Here is a 27,929-nt window from a genome sequence, read left to right on the forward strand (position 1 = left end):
CAGTGAAAGACTCGCTCCACCCATCCATCACTGGTGCATTATGTCAGCTTCTGCCATGCCACTTAGTTTCAGTTAGGAAACAATAATAAAGAAATCTCTGAGAGTTCCCCCCCTCTTTTAGCATAAGCATAAAAAATGAGATGATCCTTTGAAGAGGAGTAAGAATCTGAAAGTTGTCCTGGTTGCCCAGCCAGTATCGCTGGAAAGCTCAGGGAAGAGGAACTCAGAATTTAGAGATGAAATTTCATGTCAAAATCAATTACAAAACCTTGTTGCACCAAGTTACGGTTGTCTCTGGTGTCCATCAAAAGTACCGCAGCAAAGTTGTGCTGACGAAGCTGCTTGACAACTTAAGAGAACTGCAAAAAGTTTCAGAACAGCTGAGGCAGAAAAATGGTGTAATGTTGATTTAAATCCCTTGCCAGATCTCCAGAAATAGTGTGAGCAGAAGCAAAGGAGGTAGTTATAGCTCCAGGTGAGTGTTCTGAAGGCTGTGCCTTTAGGAGTTGCTGGAATGTGGATTTCTGAGAGCCTGACGTGACTCTGGTGCTTTCAGAACTCACCACCAGACAGACATCACTCGACTCTCTCTGAAAGCATCTGTCCCATCTGGAATCCTTCTGCCCACAGAAATGGAGGCTAATGCCATGTAATTGGGCATTGGAGCAGGTTCCTCAGAGAGATTTTGAAGGGTTCTTTTATCACTGAAGGGTTTCAAGACCTGACTGGACAAAAGCATAATAACTTGGTCTAATTTTGGCATTGAGCCTGCTTTGAGCAGGAAGCTGGCCCAGGTGACCTCCCATGTTCCCTTTCAGCCTAGTTGTTCTGCGTGACTCTCATTAACTGATTACAGAGTCAGCCAGGAAAAGTATGTCTACATAAAAACAGCACATTTTTCCAAAACAACTTAATCCATGACTGCTGAATTAGGTGACTCAGATGAGAAGAAGAATGAGAGAGAACCTTTCTCCGGTTCCATTTACCCATGGAACTCGAGAAATGAGCATATATACAAAATTGAGTGTATCAGGTTGCACCTCAAATTATGGCTCATTTCAAAGACAAATATATTTTTACTTACAATATATACTTCACTGGTGCCAGCACAGTAAACCATGGAATCCTCAGAACACTCAATAACCAGCCTTTGAGGGACTGCTTATAGCAGCTAATGATGGAGGAGAGAAAAGGGAGTGAAAAACAAATGGTTGTGTGATTCTGAACTAATTGCAAATTGTGGTACTAGAGATCAGGCAAGGAGACCTTCCTTATAGTGCAGCCAAGACAGGGAGGTACGTGCATTTTTTCCACTTTTGCTTGAAAAGCATTATAGTTAATTGGGAGCTTTAATCATAGAGTTAATCTGAAAATTAAAACAAACTGGAATGTCAAATAACCTGGGCATTTTAAATTGCAGAAGCCACTGATGCTCATTAGTCAGGCTGAAGCTGCAGTCATGCTTTGCAGAGGAGCAAATAAAGAGAATGAAAAAAATTAAGACTTTTCTCAGCATTAATTTCTAGTGTGTGTACCTGCACAGCTGCTGCAGTCGTATTATCTGACTCATTACTTTGTAAACCACTGTGAGATATCTTGAATGTGAAAGCTGCTATACAAAGTCATATTTATTTCTGTAACCCCAAGTGCTCTGCACAGGCTTAAAAGCTCCCCCCTTTCTCCACCATGACAGGGGAATGATAGGACTTAATGTGCCATACACCTCTAACTGTGGATTGAAGAAAAATGACCTTGAACTGAGAGGCAGGCATTTTACATGGTAAAGCAGTCACTTAAATTTACCTGTCAACTGGAGGCAGCAGGAACCTTACCTCTGCATGGTTTAGAAAGCAATGTCAATCCAGCTGCTGGTCGCTCTGAACCCACTGAGAGCTTGATTGCTGACCTAGGCATTTCCAGGTGATCAGTGAGAATGTTGATCAGTATGTGGTAGAAAGGCGAGCGTTTTTATTTCAGCCTCACAGACCATTAGTTTCAGGTCTGAATTTTCTGTGTCTTGATCATAGGGAAAATTGGAAATCTGTAATAGCATGAAATGTTATTTGTCTGTGCAGGAATAGACCCTGGTTCAGGCAGATCTGGAAGGAGGCAATGTGGAGAGCAGTCCTTGCACCTCATGCCCAGTTCAGTCATGTTTTACACACCTTGCCATCTCTTTACTAAAAGTATTGTTGCTTTTGTAGGAGATACCTAGAGCAGCTTTGTGGGGTTTTTTACCATTAGTCTCAGTAAAGCATAACACCGTGACAGTCAACTTGAACAGGCCAGGTCTAGGTGTGCAAGGCTGAGCTCCTGTGGGAGGGGAAAAGGGACACCACTGCTGAAGTGAGTTGTGCAGTTAGAGGGCATTTCAGTGGCACAGCTGGGAACAGAGATGAGATCTCCTGATTCATCTTCTAGCTTGCTCATGCTTACAAGCCAGGTAGCAAGCCCACTTCATTTGGAGATGTCAGTTCTTCTTTTCCCTCTCGTACAAAGCCAGGAGAGCATTTAATCTAAGGAGTTTTGTTTTGAGACCTCTAAAATCACAACCAGCAAATCCATAATCATGATTGAGCATATAATTGCAATTTATCCTGCTGAGAGCTTAAAAATGATGAGCAAGAAAAACATCTCCACAGACTCATTCAGGGTATGAGGAGACAAGAGTAAGGTCTAGAGAAAGGATCTGCCTTACCTGGAGTGTCCCCAGTGATCTTCAAACACTTAAGAAATTGGAAGCCTGCATTCCTGGCAGATGCAGGTTTCCCACTCCCCTTTTGGGACTGCTTTGCATATTGAGTAATAAAACATGAGAGTACACAAGGCAGCATGCAGATGTGTGAGAGAAGAGATGAGAAGTGGGAAGGATGACTGAGGTGTTGTGTGCTTTGCAATGTGTTTGGAATTTCTCAAAGAATGAGAAACTGAGGGTGTGAGAAGCATGAGACCTAATCCCATTTATTCAATTACATGAGCACTGCTTCCAGGAGAGTATTTCAGGTTCATGATAGTGTCCAAAATGTAAGACTTGGTAAATGCATGTGTGACTTGGATTTGGGGAGTTCTGCAAGATTTTGCTTAATAGTTAAATCCTAACAACAATGCTGAGGTTATACCCATGGGCAGTAAATTATATTGGCAGTTTTCTGTGTGGCTGGATCCTACTTACCCTGAAACACTGAAAATTTGATGCCATTTATTTCAGTGAAGTCTGGCGACCTATTTCTAGATGAAGCTCTGGACTCAGATGGCCCATGAGAAGCCATCAAGGCATTCATAACACTGCCTTGCATGGAGAAATGGGTATGGGCCCTAACATGATGGAAATTTCTATACTCCTGAGGAAGTATCTCACCTTATTTACATTTATACTGACCTTTTCAGAGTTTTCTATAGGCATGAACAACCTCCACAGTAAATGTCAGCTTCTGCTTAGAATCTTTTACATGGGTAATTTTAAGCTCAATTTTTAATTGTATAATATTATCATAAGAAAGCTGCATTGAAATTGAAAACTGACCTAGACAAAGTGGTTGTTGGGTTAGGGATCTTTTCACTGCTTTAAAGGCAATGAAGTGGTTTCAAAGAAGCTGTCAGAGTTGCTTTGAGGTAGTGGCTGCTGTGGCTTTATTGTAGAATTTCTCATATGATTTTCTGGTGGTTTATGAATGCAGGCCATTGCTGTAGGGTGGTGAAGATGGCTGTAGTTGGATGCCGTGTAATGTTCCCCTTTGCCTCTTCAAAAATGTCTCTGTGCTCCCTCTATTAATTTCACGAAAGTATCTTACTCATTGCTACACACCAGGGCCCCAATCTCTTTTCTTTTTCTTTTTAACTTGCAAATAGATTTATTTGTGATTGTATTATGTGTGTATGTTTAGCCGGCTGAGGCTTCAGGGAGCTACTTTCCTCAGATCATGTTGTCTTATCTCACATTCTAGTCCAACTTTAAGTTTTATAGCAAGATCTGTGTTTCCAGGAAACCTATTATAGGCAGAGCTGGTTTTGTATCAGTTCTGCCTGTGATTATCTAATACTCAGGCAGTGCACCAAACAGCAGTCAGGTTTACATTTAATAGAAACTTCCCTGGTTTTCTAGAAAGCTGCAGAGAGAATGGTTGGCAGGAAGAGGGAGAGTACCTGTTCACTCCGTACTTTGATGTGGTATGTTCCAGTGTGTCCCAATTTAAATGAGGGAGGAGCAGCAGCAGCATCTCTTGTCTCTCATCATCTGTAATCCCTGCCTGGATACGGTGCTTTGAGGATGAGTGCAGAATCTCTGTTCTTGAAGGCATTAATGTTTCTAGCTTATGCTGAAGTCGGTGAGAATTAAGTACCCCATTACAGCACCTTAAAAAAGCTGGGCTGCAAGGTCCATTTTTTATCAGACAAGTTGAGGAAAACCTTCTGTGCTGCTTTCACTCTGGCCTGACATTCATTTGACATTGAAAACATCAAATTCTTTTTCTTGGATGCTTGGGAGATACTTGCCTGACAGCAGCCTGTAGTGACTGTAATTGAGACAGATTAGAGGCACTGAGCTGCCTTTGGGTGCATCAGGCAGCTTTCGTGAAATGGAGAGAGGAATTGAAACACACTTTTGACTTTGGAAGCTGGAGCAGGAACTAATTAGCAGTTTCAGGACAAACAGGATTGGAGGAAGTGTTTGGGTTGGCGTATAATAAATTATTTATTAACATGGGGGAGTCTTTCCATATGGCAGTTGCTTATAAAATGCTTATAAAGGCAAGATTGCAGGACTTTGCATGTAATGAACCAAACAGGCTTTGGTCCCAGTGATTAGGAACCACTGACCTTTCGTTTCTGCGGGCTTAGAGTGGACCTGGTAGCTTCTGCTCAGCTTGGATTCCAATAAGCTTCCCCAAAACAAGATTAGTTGTTTGTATCCAAATATTTCCTTGTTACTTAGATGAATTTTGAGATGTTTGATGTTTCTGTGAGGGTATATCCACTGGAGAATAGAAAAATTTATTCTGCCTTCTTATTTGAGGAATTCAAGCTGTGGAGTTCTGCAGCCTTTCACTGCCTTAAGCAGACAGGCCTCTAACAAGCAGCTGAATTGATATGAATAACCAAATACCTGTGTAATGGCTTATGACCATTTATGAGACTTCATATAAAAATCATGATGAGCAGTGGAACTATAAGAAGACTCGGTGAAGCATGAGTAACCCAGAAAGAAGCTTTCAGTTTGGCTTCTAAGCATATTTTAGTGTGTGTGAGCTCTGAAAGATTTGGGGTTTTTTCTTGAAGTTGTTTTTCCCTTGGCACTGAAGATAAAACCCAGACATGCTGCGAAGGGGAGAACCTGACAGGTGCCAGCCTGAGTGGAAATGCTGTCAGTCGATCCTTGTCTGTCGCAACTGCGAGCAGCTCCTGCTCTGATCCACCCAAGCACTTGTCAGGCCCGTGTGGGCTTTCAAACCCGAGCAGGAGGTCCCTCAGCAGCAGGAATGTTTTGAAGTGCAGTCAGTGGAAACCCCCAAAGTCCCACACCTGACAAAGCAGTCCTGTTTCTGTAAATTCCTGAGTGATGGAGGATTTGGGTTTGCCTTGCTGGTTGGTTTTAGTGCCAGCACCCCAGTGTGGAACACCACAGAAAGGCTGATCAGGGAAGGTGCTGTGAGTCCTCCCACAGCTCAGCTCCCCACAGACCTGGTGGAGAAGAAACAGCATCTGTGGAGATCTGGGGAGTGTGGCTGCTGCATCCAGGCAAAGCACTGGTCACTGCTGCAGCCACCCTGAGCCCAGCCTGGCTCCTTCCCTCAGCTGCCAGCTCTGCGGAACCTCCTCACACCTCTGCACTCCTGGTGCTGCTTCCACCTGGTGCTGAACCCCACAGCTTTGCACTGCAGCCTCTCCTCCACGCCACAGCCCCTTACAAGCTTTGGTCTATGGGGCTACTTTGTCCAGTCTCTCATATGGGAGGGGAAGGCACTTGGTGGGACCATTCCTGGCCTCATGATCCAGCACATTTATACACTGTCTTGGAGATGGGGAAGATACTTAAGAGGTCTGCAGAGGTAAGAAAGTGTTTTCTGTGCTTTTTCTACCTTGCTTGCATACCTTGGTATTTAATGTCTGAGGGTGTGTGGATATTTCAGCTAAATATGCATTACTGTGTAGGGTTTTTTATTTTGTCATGCAGCTGTCTGCTGTAGTGTTTCTTCTCTTTACTGTGCTTCCCTACTTGCTGGCATTTTATGACAGAAAGTTTATGAAGCTGTTCAATATCTCAACAGTTCTAAATAATGTCAGAATCTTTTTAATAAAATAAATATGCTTAGGTGGCATGTGGAACCAAGGACTAAAGCACAGTTCCTTTTGCAGTAAGCTTTTCTCTGCAGACAGGTTTCTACTGAGCTGGGAGGAAGCTAAAAGCTCATTAGCTTCCTGGAGTCAGAGCAGCTGATTGGCATCTGGAAATGCAAAGCTGAGTTTTACAGGGGCTTGAGGCCAAAAAAGGGCAATTTGGAACACATGAGCCTTGGTTAAACACACACCGAAGACCAGAGGAAAGAAAATGGTAGGCTCTGGCAGCCACAAGTTAAAGGAAGGAGTCCCTTAACAGTGCTGTTGATTTTCAGTGATGACTCTAGTCCTGAGACATTTTTGTGTTATGAGGCTCTTGGACTTGTTGATAAGACTTTAACAGCAACACATTGTATTTTACTACTAGACATAGCTGTGGTGTAAATTTTTTAGTTTTTTAATGGGCTTTTCTTCAGGGAATCACTCAGTATCTCTCTCTTTAATAAACATGTTTTATACACTAAGCTCAAACCTGCTGATGGCTGGGGCTGGACAATTAGGCATCTGCACTAGAAAAGAGTCTCAGATCTCAGTCTCTTCAGCTGCTCCACATGGCAGCTGTGATCAGAAAGCTGTGTTGGGCTTTACAGAGCTGTAGGTGGGGGTTGTAAGGAAAACGTTTTTGCCTGCTTTTGGTTTTCTCAGTTTAAGGAAAAGTCCCAGAAAACACACGTGTTCTGGCGTGAATACGTGAATACACAGTTGAAAAAACACATTTGTTTATCTAATATGAAAAATAATCATTTTCCTCAAGCTCCCAATCCTCATTAGCTTTGCCAGCCATCTTTTTATTTCTTTTGTTCCTCTGGGAAAGCTTAGCTAAATGGAAAAGGCTTCAAGCGCTACCAAGGCAGAGAGTAAGCATGTTCATGAGAAGAGATTCCTCCATTTAAAATCTTTCCCCATTAGGAAGAAAGGGCCACTTCCACCTGCTTGTACCAGATGAGGCACTCTGTAGTGTCAGCCCGTTACTGCATCCTTCCAGAGTTGCAATTAAGAAGTGATCTCTGGCAGTGCTATGGGTTTGGATTATTGTGGCTTCCCCCCGTGTTCTTGGCTTGTGTTTGCAGCTCTCAGGTCATTAAGTTAACAGTTCTGAGTCCCTCCACATTTTCTACTGGTGTCACTGGCCCAAGCACCAGGAGCCAGACAAGCCAGGCGGGCTGGGCAGTGTTCTCCTTTCTGGAGAGGATTGTGCAGTCCTTGGAATTGCTTCTCTGGCTGAAAAGGAGGAGTGACAAAATAGAGCTGTTTGGTGACATGCCCAAGGAGACACCCCTCAGGGCATGTGAGCGGTCACCAAGCGCTGCCATCTGGGTCCTTTCAGAGAGGAGAAAGAAAACCAGTCAGTCATGTAATTCTGGACCCTCACAGAGACAGGAGCAGACATGTCAGAAGCACCGTGGCCAGTAGGAGCAGCAGCAGCACTGTGATCTAAAAGAATAAGCATGGATGTTTGACCTTGTCAGCGTTGTTCAGATATTCCTGTGGTATAGCAGACAGCATCTGGAAATTCAGTTTTTCCCTCCCAGTGAAACAGAACATGATCAATGACACGCTTGATATTGATCTTGTATGCATGGGCCAGATTGCTGCCTGTTTAAGAAGTCCCCAGTGCTGTCATGACTGTGCCCAGCTCCTTTTGGTATCAGCTGTTAGTGGTATGAGCCCAACCAGAAAGCTTCAGGAAGGAGCTTCCCTGAAAGGAGCAGGCAGGATTGCTCACATCTAGGAGCATTGCTGCTCTCTTGGCATATTGATCTGCTGTCAGTGAGATCACCAGCCCGATAAACATAATCAGTCTTTTGTCTTAAAACACTGTAATGTTTGAGGCAAGAGTAATGGGCAACCAGTAAGACAGATTCCCCAGCGTTTCTGCAGGCAAGAGAGTGCTTATCCCTAGCTTAGAGTCCCGGGTGTGCTTGAGCTGCCAGAAATTCCGTACCCCGGCCGGGCTGGCAGTGTCACACCGTGAAACCCTGCAGAGCTGGCAGACCTTTGACGCAAATTAGTTTCATACTCACTTACGTATGTGAGCCAGGATTTTGAAACGAGTCCCACTTTGAGATGTTGCAGTGGTGATGCAGGGCCTGGGCTGCATTCTGGGAGCTTGCAAATGCCATGGTAAGCTGGTGGTGGAAAAAGGGGAACCTGTACTTCCAAACGGTTTGTGTTTGATATGTGGCTCACAACGCAGAGACTCCAGTGTGTGCTCTGTGTGCAAGAGAGGGAGAAAATTCTATTTAATATTTGATTTTTAGATACAAATTGCATTTCAAAACAGATTTGGTTTTGGAAGGACATTATTGTGCTGTTCCCTTTAAAAGAAAATGTGTTCAGTTATCACTGTGAAGTAAATAAAAATAACTTTGGATTAGAGAAGCTGGCGAGAAGAGCAAGTGTTAACATTTCATGTACTGTACTAAGAGTCTCCAAGGTCAGAGGCAAGTCTTCTGGGACTGGGGTAAAAGAAGCTATTTACATGAACTCTCCCTTTTAATCATGCAGCCAAAGGGCTTAACGTTAACTCCAATCCAGAGCTTTGTTTCTTGTAACAATGGTGTTTCTCAAAAGCAAACACAAACCATTGCCAGAGGTGACCTAGAAATGCTTAAATGTGCTGCAGTTCACCCACGTGCCTCCTCTCCCTGCGGGTGCAGACCTTTAGCAGCTCTCCCATCCCTGCATCAGCCTGGCTGCCGGGGATTCCCTGCCCTTCAGTGACAGCCCTGCAGGACAGAGCATTCCCCTTTTGAACCAGTAGCTTGGGTAGTGCTCCAGTAATCTGCAACAACTTTGAGATTCATACTAAGTATTGGTCCTCTAGAGCCATTGCTACTGATTAGTGAGGAGAAAAGGCTGTTAATGGAACATCTCCAGTTGCCAGGCGACTTAAGCTGCATGTGCTTGGAAAAAGACTCTGTTGGGCAGTGTGTCAAACGCTGTTGGGAGAAACGCTGCTTGCAGGTCCTTTGGAAAGGGAAAACTGTATTAGCTTTAAAATGTGTGGTCACAGAAAACAGAAGTGCTGGAACTCACACAAGGTCAAAATGGGTTGTGTTTGACTGAGCCACCTCTTTGTTGAATTGCATATTCTTTGGATATGAAGTGGAATATAACCAGCCTTGTACAAAGCAATCTCTGTAAGAGAAGGTACTTTGATGACAGCTTGCGATGCTTGGGAAATGTAAAGAATAATAGAAATCGCAAAAGACGGTTTGCTTTCCCAGGCACCCTTCTTTCTCCTGCACTGCCATGCCCTCCTATTTCCTTTCCTTCCTGCCTGTCTTCCCTGCAGTTACCCTAGCTCCCTGTGTTGTTTTTTTGCATACCTTCACTCTTGGTAGTGCTGGTAATATTCCTGTTACATCCTTTGGGCAGGGGATTTGTTTGCTTCCCTTTTTGACTAGTGTGCCAGTGCTGCTTTCACTGTGGGAGTACATGATAAGATGAGAAGAGTTTACATCATTTTAGAACTTGTGACTTAGTAGATTAGTTGGAAAGGTCATACACTGTGGTATTAATTTCCTAAATAGAAAAAACTCTTCTTAAACATTCCCTCAAGCCGGATTCGAGTCTTGTGTGTCCCATATTATTCTGGTTGTTCTTTTCAATACTATTCAAAGGCTGTTCCGTCTGTCTTTAGAGCTGCTGCTCAGTGGTGGATGCTGCATTCCTGATTGAATCTCTGCAGTAAGCGCAGTACCTGTCCTGACTTGTGCTGTACCTTGAAGTGAAAGCCACAGGGACTGTTCAGAACTTTCCACCTATTATTTCATCTTGCTTCGTTGCAGTGCCTCTGCTGTGTGACACTCAGTATTCTGCATGTATCTGCATCAAGCTGCATTCTCGGGCAGTTATGCCAAGCCTTTGGCTCTGTTGGAGCTGGCTGCGTTCTCACTACTGTTAAGCCTTTCAATTAGAAGAATCTTGCAAGTTTACGTTGGCATTCAAGCTGCTTTGTGCACTGGGTGCTGAGGCACAGCATACAGATGGAATGGAGCTGGTGGGTTGGGTTTTTTAGGGATCTGATTACTGTTTTTACAAAAGTAACCAGCTGCCTCCCCTAGCCTTACGTGGGGCTCCTCATGTAGTCTGCAGTAAAACCACACTGCGGGGTGAGGGATTCCTGGAAGGGGAGAGTTGAACTGCTGGACTGATTTGCTGCTGAAGTGTTCTGAAAACATTTTTGTAGCAAATAATTCTGTGTCCTGGTTTACAACTTGCAGACAATGAGCTGCACAGGCTGTGGTGAAGGTACCGGTTGGTTGTCGGCAGAGGGCAGGAGTCCAAGGGCTGCGAAGCTTTTCTTTCGTGCAGATTCTAACTGTTTATTTCTTTTACTGACATGATTCTTTACTCTTTTCTCTTCTTTTTTCTTTTGTTTTTGGCTTTTGGCTGATAGCTTCCAGGTTGCTGCGGGAGCTGCATTTTCACTCCGCAGAGTGTATTTTCGGGTGACCTTGCAGAGGAGGTGCAGTCCGGGCTCCTCTCGCTCCATCTGCCGGCGCTGCACGTGCGGCTCAGGGTGAGCATAGCGACCCCAGAGCTCCCAGTGCCGGCAGCCCCTCGGGGCTCTGGGTAGGGAATGCACCTCCTGCTGTAGTGTCAGCCCGAAAGGAGTCCAGGTGCTGCTGCGTCCTCTGTTGGGAACCAAAGTGCAGTAAGTGGCAATTGCCTCTGCACACTGCAAGAGTGAGTAGCTATCAGAATTCATTTTAGTGATTCTCGCCCCACTTCTCACCCGCTTTAGGGGCTGCTTAGCTTTTTTCTGCAGCCAGCATCCTTCCAGCTTCCTATGAAATTTGAAATTTGACAGTTGTTTTAAGCATCAGTCCAGAGTTTTTGTGTGGATAGAAAATTAAGCAGCATATTTCTGCTGCATCAGAAGGAGATTTCTCATCTGACCAGCATCTACATGTGTATAATTTCCCATGCCTGTAGCAGGGGGAATAAATCCTAAATGGAATGGTTGGTGAATGGGAATAGATCTGGCAGCCTTGTTCCAAAGAGAGTTGTCTGAATTTGGGATTAAGCGAGTGTATCAGAGATAGGCACCTGGTGCAGCATCTTATGTTATTGCCAGATGTAGCTAAGTATAGGCACAGGATCAGCATTGCCAAGATGAAAGCAAATAGTTTTGTGGAGGAGATAATCCAGGAACTGCTGCATCATTCTCAGCACAGGGACTGAGGGTTGAAGGGATGGAGATGGCTGATCAGTCCCAGCTAATTCCTCAGGTGTTTTCCATTCAGGATTGAAATTGCTGTCTGTGCTGTCACTGTTCTCTGGGCAAATAAAGGATAATCCACTTGCAACCTCCTGGTAACTTCATGCAGAGCCAGTCCCTTTGCCAATTTTGAGCAAGTCTGCTGCAAGAAAGCTCATTTTTGTATTTCTCAGAAAGATGAGACTGCAGTGTGTTGCTGAAGATGACTCTAATATGGAAGATGTTCCTCAGTGACACGTTCACGCTGTTGTTGGGGGAATGCTTATGCTTTGCAAAAGGTCTGATGCTCACAGTGACATCAGTGTCCAAGGCATTTCTCTGTTTCTTTGAAAGGCAAAAGCTAATACAGTGAACTTGTTTACTTTGCTTTCTGCAGTGAAAAAAGCAATAAATTACTTATCTCCATGCTTTTCCAGGAGGAAACAGTGTAGATTGCAACTCAGCACAAATCCATAACTGATGGAAAAATCTCATTTATTCCAGGAAGATTATCTTTTTAAGGGCAGTGCTGAATCTGGGCTATAATTAAAACAGCTTTTTTAAGAAAGACAAAAAAAACCAAACAAAAAAAACAGTGGATGTTTTTCTTGTTTGATCTATTCCCTATCACTAATGACCCTCTTTTCTCATTTCTTCTATCCATTTTCAAATGGGGTGTAAGGAGTTAGCTGTGTATTGCATAAAAGTAGCATTACCTGAAAAAATAATTAAGATGATCTTGAAATTAAGGAAATCAGTTTTGAAAAGAAGCAGGTGCTTAATGGAGGTGAGACCAGCTGTGCTTCCCAGGAACGTGCTTGAAGCGCTTCATGGAAAAATGTGTGAGGCCTTCATGCAACACTGGAAGGAAATTTATAATAATTCAGACAAATTGCATCCTATAAATAGCAGAGCTGGATTCATTAGGACAGGAGGCAGATGGAGAAAATATAAAACTTGTTTGTTTCTTTTTAAAGCACTATAATGCTTATGAAAAGTGTCAGCTTGCTGTCAGAGAGGGAAAACCAGTGCAGCAGTAACTTCCTCGTTATTAGGTTCTCATCCCTGCTAATGAGCAGCCTCCATGAGGGGCATTCTTAGTACTTGGCTTTAGCAATTCCTGTTGCCTTTCCCTGGCATACCCAGGCTGACCCAGAAGAGCTGCAGTGCTGGGAGAGGAGCAGGGGAGGTTGGAGGGAGGACAGAGCTGTGTGTGGTGTGTAGCACTCGTTGACTTTAAGACAGATACCAGTAGGGCAGAGGCATAAATGTAGTTGGAAAGGGGGGTGTGTAGTGAGGTGGGAATCATCCACCACCTGGCTAAGGAGTTATGCCCCAAAGCAGGAAGGTGCTGGTGGTTGGTAGAGGAAATGCTGTGCACTACTGAAGAGAGAAGGTGAAGGCATTTTTGAGATGCTCTTACATTAGTAAGTAGGAAAAAGGAGAGGCTTTCATGCATGGAGAGAGGTAATGACAGCGGGTGGGAGATGCGTGACTGGAATGCAGCTGTGTCCACAGGAGGGAAGCAGAGGTGAGAGGGTTGGAGCATCTCAGTATTCACACACAGTGAGGTGCTGAAGAAGGAAGTGTGTCCAGCCAAAAAGGAGTGTGCAGACTGACAGAAAGGGCACATCACAGACTGCATTTAAATAACAGTACAGAGTAAGAGTGTGGAGCTGTTTCCAAGTGTGCCGAAATTATAGCTGGGTACTTCTAAACAGAATACTGGCTGAACAATTGCATCCTGTTGAACCATAGACAAGTCTGAGCTCTGACACAGAAGCAGAAAATGTTCTGTATGAATATTATCTGTTAATGAACCTGCCTTCATCTCTTCTGCTGATCTGATTTACATTTCAGCAAAGCTTCCTTAAAAGATAACAGTGTCAAAATTCCAGTAGGCTATCCTAAGAGATTTTTAAGTATTAGTGTTCAGGAAAGGAACACCGGGCGCTTATCAGCAGTGTTTTTTCTTGAGGAGTTCTTAGGTTGCCAATTCACCTTGTGAAGTGGCAGGGGAAAAGGGTGATATGAAGGTCATATTGGAGTCAGATAATCACAGACTTATTCAAGGAATGGAGAAAAGCTGTACAACTGCTCATGCTTCATGGATTAAGTAACAACAGTTTTTCCTCAGCATTCAGTATAGAGGGCAGTGATCCCAGTGCAAGGAGAGGACACTGGAGAAGAGGAAAGTCAGTGGTATGGATTGGCAGGATGCCTTTGGGGGTTGCCATCTGTTGCAGCTTGCACATATCTGTAGGGTGTCATGTGTAGCAGGCAAGTGGTGGCATTAAAACAAGGCACAGACATGGAGCAGGTTAAGTATCCAGTCACTGGAGAAGGGTCCAGGCGTGCTGGGATGCCCATGAGAGGCTGAGCACAGAAAGTATGAGCCAGCACATGGATCCTCATGCACAGATCAGATTTTGGTATGGAGCAAAACCTTGGCTGATTGCGTTTTCTTGCTTTCAATGGGATAACTACCCCCTGTACAGCCAGGGGTTTAACGCAGCCTGTGTTTGTAGGCAGTGTTAAACAGGTTTAAAGGGCTGAGTTCTGAGATCTTGAGTCACATAGCCACACAGTCATAACTGGTATGAAGGATGTGGAGAAATAATTACATTTAAAATCAAGGCTTTTATTTCAGGAAACCTTTAGAAATGGGGGATTTCAAAAAAAATTTAAAAAAGGAAATTAAATTATAGGATATCCACCATTGCTCTGAGATGTCTAAAATATGATAATCTGTGATATGTGTATGAGAGATGGGTGATTTTGAAGAGAAAGTACTGAAGAGAGGAAGTGATTTGTGTTTGGAGGTTTCCTGTCTTGCTAGTGGAAAACTTGCTTTGAATTATGCTACAGTTCTGGGACAGCATCTTGTTTTGTGAAAAACATTCTTTTCATGTGTACAAATAATAATAAAAAAAATTCTTCTGCTCAAAACAAGCTTGAAATTCCCTCTTCACCAAGGCTTCTTCACACCTTTATGCTTTCTTTGATGTCATGTTTTTCTAGAAATCGTCTCCTAGGTAATGCTTGCTGAACCTTACTCCAAACACTCCAAAGTGCACCAGACCAGCTGCAGTGACTGCAGATGAGTCACGTTGACCAGAAGTTGCTTGTGCCATCCTGCACTGATCAAGGCAATTTAGGGGTCTACTTTTTGTTCACATAATCTGAACAGCACTTCAAGATGGTGTGTCTGGCCAGTCCGTTAAGCAGGTGCTTGGCAAACGCTGCCCTCATTGGTGCAGCGTGTCATGCTACACTTAGTGAAGAAAGATAGAAATTGCTTCAAATTGTGCAGCAGCTTGGAGTGATGGAGTTCTTGCCTACGACCCTCCTTTTAATGTAGGTAGATGGCTAAATTCTAATCCTATGGATGAGGAAGTCAGGACATGATGCTACTGTCAGTTAGTCTGCATCACAGAAGGAAATCCTTGGCAGAGCTGGGAATAGCTCTCATTCCTGTCATGGTCAAACTGCACAGCTGATACAGTGACTCTGGGGATGTGCAGTGAACAGATGTGGCTGTCACAGTCTCCCCATGTGGGATGATGCTGGTGGAATCCTATGCTGAATATTTGAACTAGAGTCAGTGTTCCTTCTTGCCCCTCACAATTGGGGATTCTGGTCACTTTGACATCCTGCCTCTTCTTCCTGTTGCCCGGGTGTGTGCAAGGAGTGGCTGACAGGATGGAAGCTCACTCTCTTTGCCCGTGCTCTTTGTGTCTTTAAAGGTATTGAGAGAGATTTGAATGAGGACAGGAGTGCAAGGTGAATTTGCAGCCCAGTCTAGAGACACAAAGTAAGAAATTGTTGCAGGCAAAAATTGTCTCATCACCTTGTCATACATGCATGCTGGGCAGTTCATAGAATAGCACAGATTCCAGAAAGAATTGTCGGCTACAAGATGAGCAAAGTGACCTTCAGCCCAGGTGAACATTCTCTGCATGAGTTGCTGTCTTCACCATTTCCAGCAACTGTGGATAGAATGTCCTGGACATGGCAGAAGCTCTTCTTTCTGTGGCACAGCAGCTTTCACTTGGCTGTTCTCTTATGTGATTAAATGAAGGTATGTTTATTTATACATTGTCTTCTCTGCTTGTCTTACTTCTGTTCTCCTCTTACCCCACCTGCAGGCTTTGAATTACTGTACCAGCCAGATGTGGTCCGACTGTACCTCTCCATCCTCACCGAAAGTCAGAACTTCAACACTCTGGAAGCTGCAGCAGGAGCTTTGCAGAACCTTAGTGCTGGCAACTGGACGGTGAGTGCAGTCTTCTCTTCAGTTTTTTTTGTTTCCTTTGTGTAAATAAAGACCAAGGGGATGTCCCATTGTATGCTGTTACTTTGTGCTTTTGTGTCTCCTTTAAAAAGGAAGGAGATGGGAATGTCAAGGAAATCACTTCCATTTGCTCACAGAAGGTGTTTTGCATCTTCTGGACTGATGATGTTTACATAGTGGAAGTGGCGTTGAGCTCGTGACACTTTAACCATGAGCAACTTCCACTATTCCGACCATTTTACCATTGCTTTGTACATTCAGAAAAGCCTGGTATTAGATAGTTAAGTGTCCTGAATACTTAATTTGTTGGATTGTCAGTTTGCTGAGGAAACTGCACTCTGGAGTGTCCTCTGATACCCTCTGTGAAGCATCTCCTGCACTAATCAGGCAGTTCTCTCAAAGATTTGCCTGATCACTTCTAGAATTGCTCAGCAAAGTGGGACTGATCAGCAGCCTGAGGGTCAGCAGGGTGGTGTTTCACAGCTGCCTTGAGCACAGCTTGTTTTAAATAATACAAGCTTATTTTGAAAACAATCATGAAACAGAATAAAAGCATGAAATTGGAAGAGGAGAAAGATAACAGATGCTTTAGATGCTTTACTGTTTCTTCCAAGTGACCTCTTTTTTCCTAATCCAGAGGGATGTGTTTTCACACCAAGGTGCATACAGAACAGATGCTGGTGCATGATGCTCCTTCCTTCTGTTCCTGCCCTCCTTCCCCAGAAACTGGTTTAGCTGTAGGATGAACTCGTACATCCTTTCTTCCTTGATGCTTCGTGAACTTGAATGAGTGGGTTAAGGCAATATGATACATCAGCATGTACAACCTTCTTTGCAGAGAAAAAATTGGGTTACAGCACTGAAAGGAATTCCAGGGGCAAGGAAAGGGCAGGTATATGAACTCACAATGCTTGGTGTTGTTTCTTTTGCCTCGTGTGTCCTGATCAGTGGTCCACATACATCCGTGCAACGGTGCGGAAGGAGAGGGGTTTGCCAGTGCTCGTGGAGCTGCTCCAGTCCGATTCAGACAAGGTTGTGAGAGCTGTGTCCATCGCCCTGAGAAACCTCTCCATGGATCGTCGCAATAAAGATCTCATAGGTATTTTCTGAACTTCTCCAACCAGGCTGGGATCTTGGGGACCCTTGAGAGACCTCGCTTTTGTGCTGAGGATTCGTTCTCTCTGCAGTTTCCGTCCATGCTGTCTGGGATTATTCTGTAGCCACCCAGTGGGAGGCTGTCAGCTCAGAATATATTTCCAGCCCGCTCAAACAAGCTGTGGCTTGAGGGAAATCTCTAACTTGGGAGTAAAATTAGCTGTAGATTTTTGCAGGAGAGGAGTGTGTGTAGATGTGCAGAAGGCTGGGTGAATTAAGAGGTTTCTTGTCCTTTCCTTAGCTCTGGCTGGTGTGGGGCTTGTGCTCGTTGTCAGAGGTCACACAGATGTTCCTCTGTAGGCCTGCCTGCTATTCCAGTTAGAGTGGGAGTCTGGCCTTTAGCAGCCTGAGCTAACCTGGGGAAGTGCAGGGAGCTCTAAAGCTGTACCTTTGGTTTTTTTGCTTCCTCCTTCCTTCCTCATCCTTTTGCATGGTGGGTACTTGTAGAAGCTGGACACCAAACAACTTAACGGTCTTCAAGGTGGTGTTCAGCAGTGCTCTAGTTCCTGGTCAAAGTGGTAAATAACATTTACCTGCCTGTAAGCAGAAATCTTGAAAGATTCAGCTGTGAGATGAGTTTTCCTCTCAATGACTTCTGTATTTAGCTGAGGTATTTGTTTAAACTGTAAACTTGTCAGGCCAGGAAATACTGGTCAGATGTTTAGGGCCATCATTGAAGTTGATACTGGCAAATAGCAAGGTGGGATTCTACCTTAATATGTCAGATTCTCTTTTTAATAGTTGAGAGCTGTAGCCAGGAAAATGGTATAGGTGGATACCTCGGAATGATAAAGTCCAGATTGCCTGTTTTTTCTCCAGTACCATACACAGAGAAGGCTAACTGCACCCAGGAGGAAATACTCTTACCTTTGTTGGGGGAAGGTTAATAAATGCATGGCTGCACACCTTGCCCCAGAAGGCCTATTACAAGGCTAAGTTGAGTAAGCCATGTGCGTGTATTAGCATGAATACGTGGCATTAGCAGCAGCTACTGGATGCTTTTTTGCCTCAGGCTTTGCAAAATATGATAGATTCTGGCTGTGAAATTCTCAATAAAAATGGGTTCCTCCCCCCAGTACCTTTTAGAATCTGTGATGAAGGACTTTATCTTAGCTTTATCAGCTGTCAGTCACCTTGAAATAATGAATGATAAATACCCTGTGAAGTTACAGTCTCGAGGTATAAAACACATGCATTATAAGGGTTTTTTCAACTTAACAAACACTGCTGACTTCTATCATTCAGGATGGGAAGCTGAAATTATTATTAGGGCTGCGTAATGGTATCTCTTCCCCTTATCTAGGTAGTTATGCCATGGGTGAGCTGGTAAGAAATTTGCCCAGCAGGCAGCAGAGATCTGCAAAGAACCTGGAAGAGGATACAGTGGTTGCAGTGTTGAATACCATCCATGAAATCATTACTGACAGCTCAGAAAATGCAAGGTCTCTGATCCAGACACAGGGCATTCAGAAGCTGGTAGCTATCAGCAAGTCAAGGTAAGTGACAGTTGAGAGCAAAATGCGTAAGAACTCCTTGCAAATATGAAAATGTCACTATGAACAGCAGCTTCTGCTTTGTGAAAGTATTGGAGCATCCCAACCTCTCAGAGTTATAATTTCAGCAGTTAATAAATACAAAGTAAAAACAGCCAGCAGCTTTGAAAGGTTCACTTGGTGGAAAAGGTTAATTAATGAGTCATTTCAGTCATGGTAAGACATGCTCTCTCCTTGTCAGAGACATCTTAGCACCACATATACACTTACCAGGCAGCATTTGCAGTGAAACCACAATCTTTGGTTCTAGTTTGGGAGACCTTTTTTCTGTGGCAGTGTTCCACTCGAGGAATGCCAGTGATGAAATCTGTTTCTTTCGAGTGAAATGGTTAATGATGTGCAGTAATTGTTCTGGCCAAAGGGTTGGTGGTGGTGATTTGAAGTGACAGATTTTCTTCCATTTGAAAACTGTTCCGACTCCTGTAGAGGAAACTTTGTTTAGTGTAGTTCAGCCAGTTAGATACTGTGTGTGCTGCAAACTTCTGGGAGAGTGGCTGAAGTAGCTTTCTTGGGTTCTATTGTTATGAAATATGAGAGCCACCAAAAATCTAGGCCTGTTTTACATTAAAAAAGGTAATTATAAAAGGTAATTATAAAAGTGTACTGACTTAGTAAGGAATGGATAAAATTTCATTTTCTGTTTAAAAACAGCTGCTGCTTCTTTTTTTTTTTTTTTTCCTGACCCAAATTACTTTGTAAGGTGTTTTAAACCATGGAGCAACTTCTTAGAATTATGAGGAATATATGTGCATTGGGGTGAAGGTTTTAAAAGTAGCTTAGAACATTTTTTTTGGTTTGAGACTTTTTTGTGAATAAATGCAGGCAGGATGGAATCTATGTGTTCATTGTTAATGACAGCTACAAGACAAAAGGATCACACTGGCCTCAGTGCTTGTCCTGCAATACATGTGAAAACACAGAAATATGCAAAAATTATAACGTTTTGATTTCTGTTTTTGTCAGCAAATACCTGTAGTTATAAAGAAGTCAGTGAATGATTTCATATATATTCCGTGACTTATAGGTTCAAGTAATAGATGTATGAAGTATTTAGGTGTTAACATACAAATAGTCTGACATTGCTTGACATTTAAGCTGTAATTTTATCTTGCATATCAGCCAGTCTCCCAGAGAAACAAAAGCAGCATCTCACATTCTTCAGATGATCTGGAGCTATAAAGAACTACGAAATGCCCTACAGAAGGATGGGTGGAACAAGTCACACTTTCAGGTAAAGGTGCTTGAACTTAAAATTAGTTCTGGAAATGCCTGATGGAAGATGTCCTAACTTAGGTTAATATTGCAGTCTGTAGATCTTAGTCTTTACTTCTCCTCTTCCAGGTGAGAGCACAGTGGATTGTACCCTACTCAGTAACACCATCCTGCATACACTTGCTAGCTGTGCTTTGCTGTGGTCTGTGGAATGTAGCTCTTAATTTTGGGGAGTTTGCCATATTGTCCAGGCCAAATGCCCTGATTTACTGGAGGAAGGATTAGCATGTGTTGTTACACTTATGTCTCATTTGAAACATGATATGCAGCAGCATAGGGCAGCCACCTCTGCCTGACATGCAGCCTCCTCACCTTCTCTTGTGGGAGGGTTTTGCTCCTTTTACAGAGCAACAGTGCTGCCTTTGAAGTAATAGGGAGAAAACTCCTCCAGCAAATCTATATGAATGTAAAAAATGCTCAATTCCATATTACCAACAGAAGGGAGGCTTAGGAACATTCCATAATCTCTCCCCATGCTGTTCGCTTGTTTATTTTTATTGTTCAGTTTTCATGAATAGCAGTTTGGTATTTCTGTGGGTTTTGTCTCGTAGTCTGTTTCTGCAGCTCCAAAGGGTTCCAAAGGTACTGCTGGCAGGTCTGGCTATGATGATAGCACTTTGCCTCTGGTGGATAAAAGTCAAGGTCAGTTCTGCTCTTTATCACTTGTCATACACTGCTTTACTTGTTTTCTGGATTTGTTGTGACTGTGCTACAGCACAAGAGGGTAAAAATGCATTATTTGTGTGGTGATTTTTACCCCACAGTCCCATAATGATCAGTCCTTATTACCTGGAGATGGATAATATTCCTTCCCTTACAAAATGTACACTGCTGATACTGTTTCCTCAACTTGGATGCAACATTATCAGTTAAATCTTCCTGATCTAATTGCAGTGAGGTTGACCTTACCCCAACTCTGTATTGGAGTCTTTCCCTCTTTTAAATAAATGTGCCCATTTTGGCACAGCTCTTCCTAAACCATGCAGGGGTTTTTATAGGAGATGAGTTTATTCAAGCTCCAGCTAATCCTGTCCATGCTTTTTCGTGAGGCACAGCTGCACCAACATCAGTGCAGCACCAGCTTTGATTTCACCATGGTTGCTGTGTCACTGAGTCTGCTCTGGTTGCAAAGAGCAGGGTTTGCCTGGTGCTCTTTCTCTGGTTTAACTGCAGGTTACTGCAGAAACAACAGCCCCACACTGCCCTGCCTGTTTCCACCTTCCCTGTCTTTGATCAAGCCTGGCACATTATGCAGACAGAGGATGATTTGGGTCAGTTTGCTGATGTGACAAAAAACTTGTTTTCTTTGTGGATTAGTTTTCTGTTGGTTCAGCAGGTTGCTGGATTGGATTGTGTGCCATGAGAAGCTGTGCTCTTACTTATTTTCTTTCCCTTTTGTTCTGGAGAGACCAAAGAGAAGCTTGTTAATAGTGGTAGGTAGTCCAAAGCAGAAATGTAGTTTCTGTTGGAGAAAGTTGTATATTACAGTGCCAAAGCAGAAAGTACATGGATTATGTGTGTTCTCTGAAGAACTTGATTAAGACTTCTTTCTGAATGGATAACGGTTGAATAGTTTGGGATTTTTTTTTTTACAATAATCTCTTCATTCAGTACTTTATGGACCTCTCTGGTTCTGTGACTAATTTAAAACTACCAGGTTTTGAGAAAAGCAAATGTAACTCAAGTTTTTTCAATGCTTATGTTTTCTAGATAATGAGAAGTCTGGGAGTCGTGATATGATACCTATGGATGAACTCGGCCCAGGTAAATTCAGTCATAGATCAAACTCTCTGTCTGTTCCAATAGAGCACACTGTCACTCACAGGAAAGTTCAACTATTTCTCTAGGAGATATTATTTCAGATGGATAAAGCTGACATTTAAAAACAGAACATTACCTCACAAAAGATTGGTTGTTGTCTTTTTTTTCCTTTATATACGTGTAGAGTGTACGCACCGATTTCTCCACTGCTTTATGCATTATATTGAAGATACACTGACCCAGCTTTCATTCTGGTCTTTGAACCCTGAGGCAGCTGCATTCCCTGTTACAGATCTGGAAATCTGTGGGATTCAGAAAGGAAAAAAAAGAGTTGAAAATTTACTTCATTATATTGTTTAAATCTGTTCTGCCTTTGTTTTTGTAAATAACACCAAAAAAAAAGTCACTGTGTGTGATATCCCTGGCTCTGCTTTCTATTTACCAGTATCTAAATGTGTCTGGCTTTTCCTATGGACTGAGAAGAGCCACTGACTGTCAGTAATGTGCTTTGAGACTGATAAGCTCTGTAGTGTTAAACTTGTTAGAGGGGTTTTCTTCTTTACCAGGGCAGATAAAGGTTCTGTGTGATCTCGGGAGAATTTGCTTTACTTCTTCCGGTTGATGTTATTTTTATTTAAATTCACCTCTATTAATGCCTCCAGATCAAACAGTTTGATATACTGCTATTAGTGATTGTAGCTGAATAAAATAGCAAGTTAGAGCCAAGCAAAAGCCAAGCACGTTCAGGAAGTAAAAGAACAGGTATATATTACCTTTTGTATTCTTGGAAAAATGAGATGCCACCTGCCATGAATCAACTGTCCGTATGTATTTTGCCTCAGGGAACACTGAAACATTTGTTTTCACAATGGAAGAAAATCTCTTCAGAGAGGATTGCCTGGCAGGAATAGCTGTGTGCTGGCAGGTGCTGCAGAATGGGCAGTGCTGATTGTTTATAGTCTCAGTATTAATTGCTGCCTTATGCTCTCAGGAGTTACTGGTACAGCCCTGAGTACAAAACGAAATGCAAGTTCACAGCATATGTACAGCATCAGGCAGATTCTCTGGGCTGTGCTGTTCTCCAATCTTTTTATCACCTTTAGATGAAATCTGTCCGGTTTTCCTGATCCCAGCTTTTGAGTGACTTTTACTTCCAATATGACTGTAACTTTGTGCTATTTCAGAGGTCAGCTGAAAAGAGACTTAATTTATCCAGTTTACTATCCTTAATTCCAGGGAACTGGAATAACAAGATTTCATCTCTTTCCTTCGGGCTCTTCCAAATGCTGTGTTTTTTGTCTTATGGGCATACTAACATGAGGGAGCTGCTCTAGACTGTATTTTCTGATCTTCACTTCACTGTGGACTGTTGTATTCTGGAGTTTTTGTTCTTTTTCCACTCTGGAATGAGCTGGTAGATATGTGGAGCAGAACATCAACATTCAGTTCACTGGATTTGTGCTTCCAGTAAACAGTTCGGTTATATCCCCACATGCTCCACCCCAGAGCCCACAGGAGGGACCAGCCTCTCCTATGTTTGCAAAGAAAATGCATGATGCATGACAGAGTACCAGATAAAGTTTTCCTGCACCCCAGCTGATGCTTTTATTTATTTTCTTTTTTTTCCAGAAAGTCATATGCCCTGGTTTCAGTTGTGTGTTTTTCCCTTGTCTTCTTTTTCTGACTTCACTTGTTCTAAGATCTTTCTGCTTTATATTCACTTTATATTCTTCTAGAGAATTCTTCCCTGTCTCCAGCTTTGTGTTTATTTCATTTAATTCAGATGCTTCCAAGTTGCATAGTTATATTTCTACTGTACTGCTTTGGTACTGAACTGTAATTGTCTCACACATGTCAGAGTGGGCCAGTGCAGAATTCCATGGATTTCCATGCCACACTTGTTAGAGGTGCCCATCCATCAGCCAGGTCCTTCCAGCCCAGTGTCCATTCCCTGCAGGGTACAGGACTGATGGTTCCAGAACATCCCCACCTGTCTGCCCCTCATCTGTGGGCTCTTCTCACCAGGGTTTGGGCTGTCCTGGTGCCTGGGCCTTTCTCGTTAACCCACGTTGGCTCTTGTTCAAGACCATGAAAAGAAAATTGCTGTTGGTGTCTCGGCTTGTTTGCTAATGCTGTGGGGGTCATCCTTTTCTACAGAGGAAATCAGTTTGTTGTCAGTGGTTAGGGAGGCAAAAGGATACATTCTCCATCAGCTGGCAGTACCAGACCTGTCAGATCCCTGCTGTGTGGGGCAATGGAACAGCCGGGTAGGGTGTGGATGTGCTGGGAGATGGAAGAAAACCTGTATTACGAGTTACCATGGGATGCACAGCTCTGCCAGGCATTCCCAGCTCCAGGCAAGCTGGAGAGCAGTGCTCAGTGTTACTATGTGCCTGAGGCCAAGCTGTCTGCAGAGGCAGCACAACTGTGATCTCCAGCCTGTGCCGAGTCCTCCAGATCTATGTGTGCCTCAATTAACCTGCAGTCACTTGGACTGGAGCCCCTGGGAGGTGAAATGGTTCAGACCAGAGACACAGAGTCCAGATGCAATAGAGACAGCAAGAAGCAGAAAGCTGAGAGAGAGAAGTAAACAAGCCTAGAATGGGATATTCCTCTACTGACCAGTGTAACTTTTGTCTATACAAGGGATTGTATTAAGTCAAAATAATGCACTTACACCTTGGAGCAGCAAGTTATGTATAGATCTTCTTTATGCCACAGAAGCAGTTAATTCTGATGACTTCTTAGAGTGAATCTGGAACATGGGAGAACCAGTATTTCTAACTTCCTTGCAGAGCTGTGGCCCTCAGGGCAGGGAGGTATTACTTCTCTGCAGCCTCCTTCAAGGTACTATTCATTTTATTAGATGAAATCATTAACTTCCTATCTCTGCTGCTGCTTATCTAGACAGAGCCACAGCACAGTGTGTGATTTTTGGACACATGACCCACTGGTGCTGGTGTGTGTGAGGCCCAGGGGCCTGCAGGGTGAATTGCAAAATGTGTTGGAACTTAGATGAAAAGAGCGAAGTTCTTGAGTGTTCGTTGTCAGATTACTGCCAGGGCAAAAAGTGGGGTTTTCCTCCTGCTGATGTGTCCTAGGTGAGCATGGGGTTTTTAATTTTTCAGTAGTATTAAAGATCTGTTTTGCTTTCTTATTTTTTAGTATTATGGTCTTTGCTAATGACCTTGCTCCCTGGGAAGTATCACAGCTGCCATCCTTCACTTAGTGGCTGTTGCTTTCAGGGGATAGGTTAAAGGTTTCCATTGTGTCTTGGCAATTCCTTATAGAAGTGTTTGTGGATCACCCATGATGATGGCACTACAAAAATGCAAAGTGATCCATTACATCCTTGTGAGTACAGTTTCCATGAGATTGAAAAAAGCTACCACCCAGTTGCTGCAAGTTTGATTCTCTGTTTTTCCATCACTTAGTACATACTTATGTGAACCATTTTGTCCTAAATAAATGACAAATCTTCAGATTAGGACATAGCCTACTAGCAGTGTTCATGCCTGTCATTTGAAAGAGAATTATCGGTCATGCGTTCCTCCACAAGTGCTGGCTGGGTAGCTGAGTGCAGCTGTTTTTTTTCTTTTTTTGTTCAAAAGGAATAGCTAAAATGTCAGGCATCTTCATTGTCAACAAGTAATTTTAAATTAAGTGCTGTGTAGCAAATACTTCCATGTTTTATGATCTGTGAACTACATGTATAATTCCAGAATTCTTCTGTTATTTTTGGTCAGCGTGGTTAAATAATCTGTTACTGCCGTCGATGTCATAAATACATTCTGCCTCAGGTGCTAGTTTGCAGGTCTGTGTGCACTTGGGTTTGAGGTACACAGAACACTGCAGCTCTTCTCAGTCTGACCTGGCTGTGTGTGCAGTTGTCATGTGGGCAAACAGTGCCATGGAAAACCCACAAACACATCACTCACTTTTTCTTAATGGCCTGTTGCAGGCAAGCAATAAACCAAGAGAGGAGCATTTTGATAGTTTATGTAAAACCTTCTTGTGGTATTCTAAAAGCCCGGTTTGTCAGGACAGGAAAACATTAATGATCCCTCAATGACATAGGGGAAAACAAAACCTACAGGGAGCTATAAATTTGGGTGTCATTTACTCTAGATTGCAGTGCTGTCAAAGCAGAGCAGGTGAGGATCTATTTGTCACTGATTATAAGGGAAATTTGATGCATCAGGAAAATAAATTAAATTTTGCATTGTCTGACAGTGATTCAAAGCAAAGGTTCTGAAATAATTAGAGCTATTTCTTTATAAAACCCTCTCACAGTTTTCTTCCTTGTGTTCATCACGCTTTCATGCTCTTCCTTAGTTGTCAGGAAAAAAGAAACAACAGGTGCTGCTTCGTAATGAAAGACAGCCCAGGCACAGCAGGGTTTGCATCGAGATTTCTTCCAACTCAACAGGCCCTTTTTCTCAGTGCTCTGATGGGGACTCTTCCAAATTATTGTCATGTCCTCCTAGTAGTCAGGCTCAGGAAAAGTGGGAACAGGCTGCAGAGCATTCAGAGAATGAACACAGCCAATTAATCAGTCTGCTAAGCAAGGAAGGCAGGATTTGGGCTGAATTTGGAGCTCATTAGCCACAGGGCATAAGATGACAACTTGCTGCTTTCCTTGGGCACACTAAAAAGTGCAGCAGGCTGGGATGAAAACAGTGCTGCTTGCTAATGAGTGCCAGCATCTGGCAGTGATATAAGAAGAAGGCTTTTCTGTTTGTTTTTAGCTGGTAAAAATGAAATTTCAGAGCTGCAGCACGTGAGAAGCAGGCTGCCAGCATCTTTGGGTTGTGGTGGTTTGTTTTCCTGTTCCTGTATTGAAGACTTCTGCTTGCATCAGCTCTGTTTCTGCTCTTGTTTGTGCTTCATGCCTGACTGTCATGTTCTTTCTCCTCAGATGGCTATTCCACCATCGACCATCGGGACAAGGAGCGCAAGTACAAGACCAGTGATAACACAGGGGATGCCTCCGAGAAAGAACCTTTAAAAGTGAGCTCCCTCTTCCTGCTGAGTGCTAGTTAGTGCCTTGGAAAGGAATGGAGTTGAGTGTCCTCATCCAGAAACACAGGGTAGTTACTCACCAGGGGGCTGTGAAGGGCCTTTTTTTATTTCACATAAAAGCATTATTTTGTAATTTAGCACTTGGCTAACTAGAAATAAAAACAATGCTGCTTTCCAGTGCAGGAGCAAATGCAGGTAGTTGCTGTACTCCTGTAAATGGATGAGGTTGTAAAAATAGAAAGTGTTTGTTCTGTCGCCCTTGTCCAGGCAGTATTCCCTGGCTCTGAGCTGTGTAACTGTGCTCAGACTTTGTTCTGACAAGTCTCTTCAGATTGTCGTGCTGTTTTATTGTCTTCACCGTGAGAAATAGGTGTGATCTTGTGTGTCCATGTCCAGCAGTGTGATGAACACCACTCATTTCTGCCACACTCATTCACAGATAGTGGACCGTGGCCATGGGCCAGGGAGATTGAGAAGGAAGGAGAGACATGCACAGTTATGTGTGTGCCTTCTAAATACAAATTTAGACAATTTTTTAATTAAAAATAATTCTTAACTTCACAAGGCTTTTTGTATTGTGGGCTGTGTGCAAATGTGGCTCAGTAGGCTCTGTGTAATTTCTGTTGCATTGCTGTATCTTTTCAGTGACTCTTTAAAAAGTCTGTTAATGCTGTGGCCACCAGTTCTCCCTGGCCTTAAAACAAGCTTGCATTTTCCCCTGGGGGAGTAAATTTGAGAAGGAAAAGGAGGATGCATTGAAATAGGAGTCAGTGCTAGGAGACGCTATTGCTAGTCTGCAGAAGGCTGCCCTCAATAACCTTCATCACGCTGCTGTTAATACCAGAAAATCCAGGTGATTCATGTTGAGTGGAAAAAGTTAAACTTCAAGCAGTTGGAAAGGCAAACCCACCATCATTGAACAAGGGAAATTAAAAAATGTGATTTGGAGAAAAGTACTTCCATAGATGGTGAACTAGGAAGATGTCCTGCTGCACCAGCCTGCCAGTTTTAACTTGCCTCATCAGGCATTTCCTGCTGTGTTCTGCCTTTCCATGAAGGTATACCCTGGAAAGTGGCTTCAATCTGCCTGCACCTTTTTTAAGCTGATTACTGAAGTCCTACAATGTGTCCCCCTCCTCCAGTTGGCAAGAGATGGCCCTGCTTGAGCTAGTCAAATCAAATAAACTTTCTAGTTCCCTCTTCACAGTTCTAGTATGCTTTGCAAGGATACTGCAGAAATGGATGCAGTAAGTTATGTAAGAATGTTGATCAATAGGAGCTTGGCAGAAAAAGTCTTTTAAGAAAAATAGGCTGAGGTAGGAAAATT

At 43.2% G+C, this 27,929-nt stretch overlaps 1 protein-coding gene across 12 annotated transcripts in view; it reads left to right on the top strand.

Annotated features, from left to right (window-relative positions):
• ARVCF (ARVCF delta catenin family member) overlaps positions 1 to 27,929 on the top strand; it is a 248,325-nt gene that overhangs the window by 213,140 nt on the left and 7,256 nt on the right. For all 12 annotated transcript variants that reach the window (XM_085075798.1, XM_085075799.1, XM_085075808.1 and 9 more), the window contains 7 exons: positions 15,694 to 15,821; positions 16,788 to 16,938; positions 18,298 to 18,490; positions 19,667 to 19,778; positions 20,371 to 20,461; positions 21,530 to 21,583; positions 26,499 to 26,590. In XM_085075798.1, the coding sequence (XP_084931924.1) occupies positions 15,694 to 15,821; positions 16,788 to 16,938; positions 18,298 to 18,490; positions 19,667 to 19,778; positions 20,371 to 20,461; positions 21,530 to 21,583; positions 26,499 to 26,590 (821 nt within the window). The remainder of the gene's footprint in view (positions 1 to 15,693; positions 15,822 to 16,787; positions 16,939 to 18,297; positions 18,491 to 19,666; positions 19,779 to 20,370; positions 20,462 to 21,529; positions 21,584 to 26,498; positions 26,591 to 27,929) is intronic.

This window comes from Lichenostomus cassidix, chromosome 15, assembly GCF_008360975.1.
Source record: "Lichenostomus cassidix isolate B80296 chromosome 15, HeHo_3.0, whole genome shotgun sequence".
Taxonomy (NCBI): Eukaryota; Metazoa; Chordata; class Aves; order Passeriformes; family Meliphagidae; genus Lichenostomus; species Lichenostomus cassidix.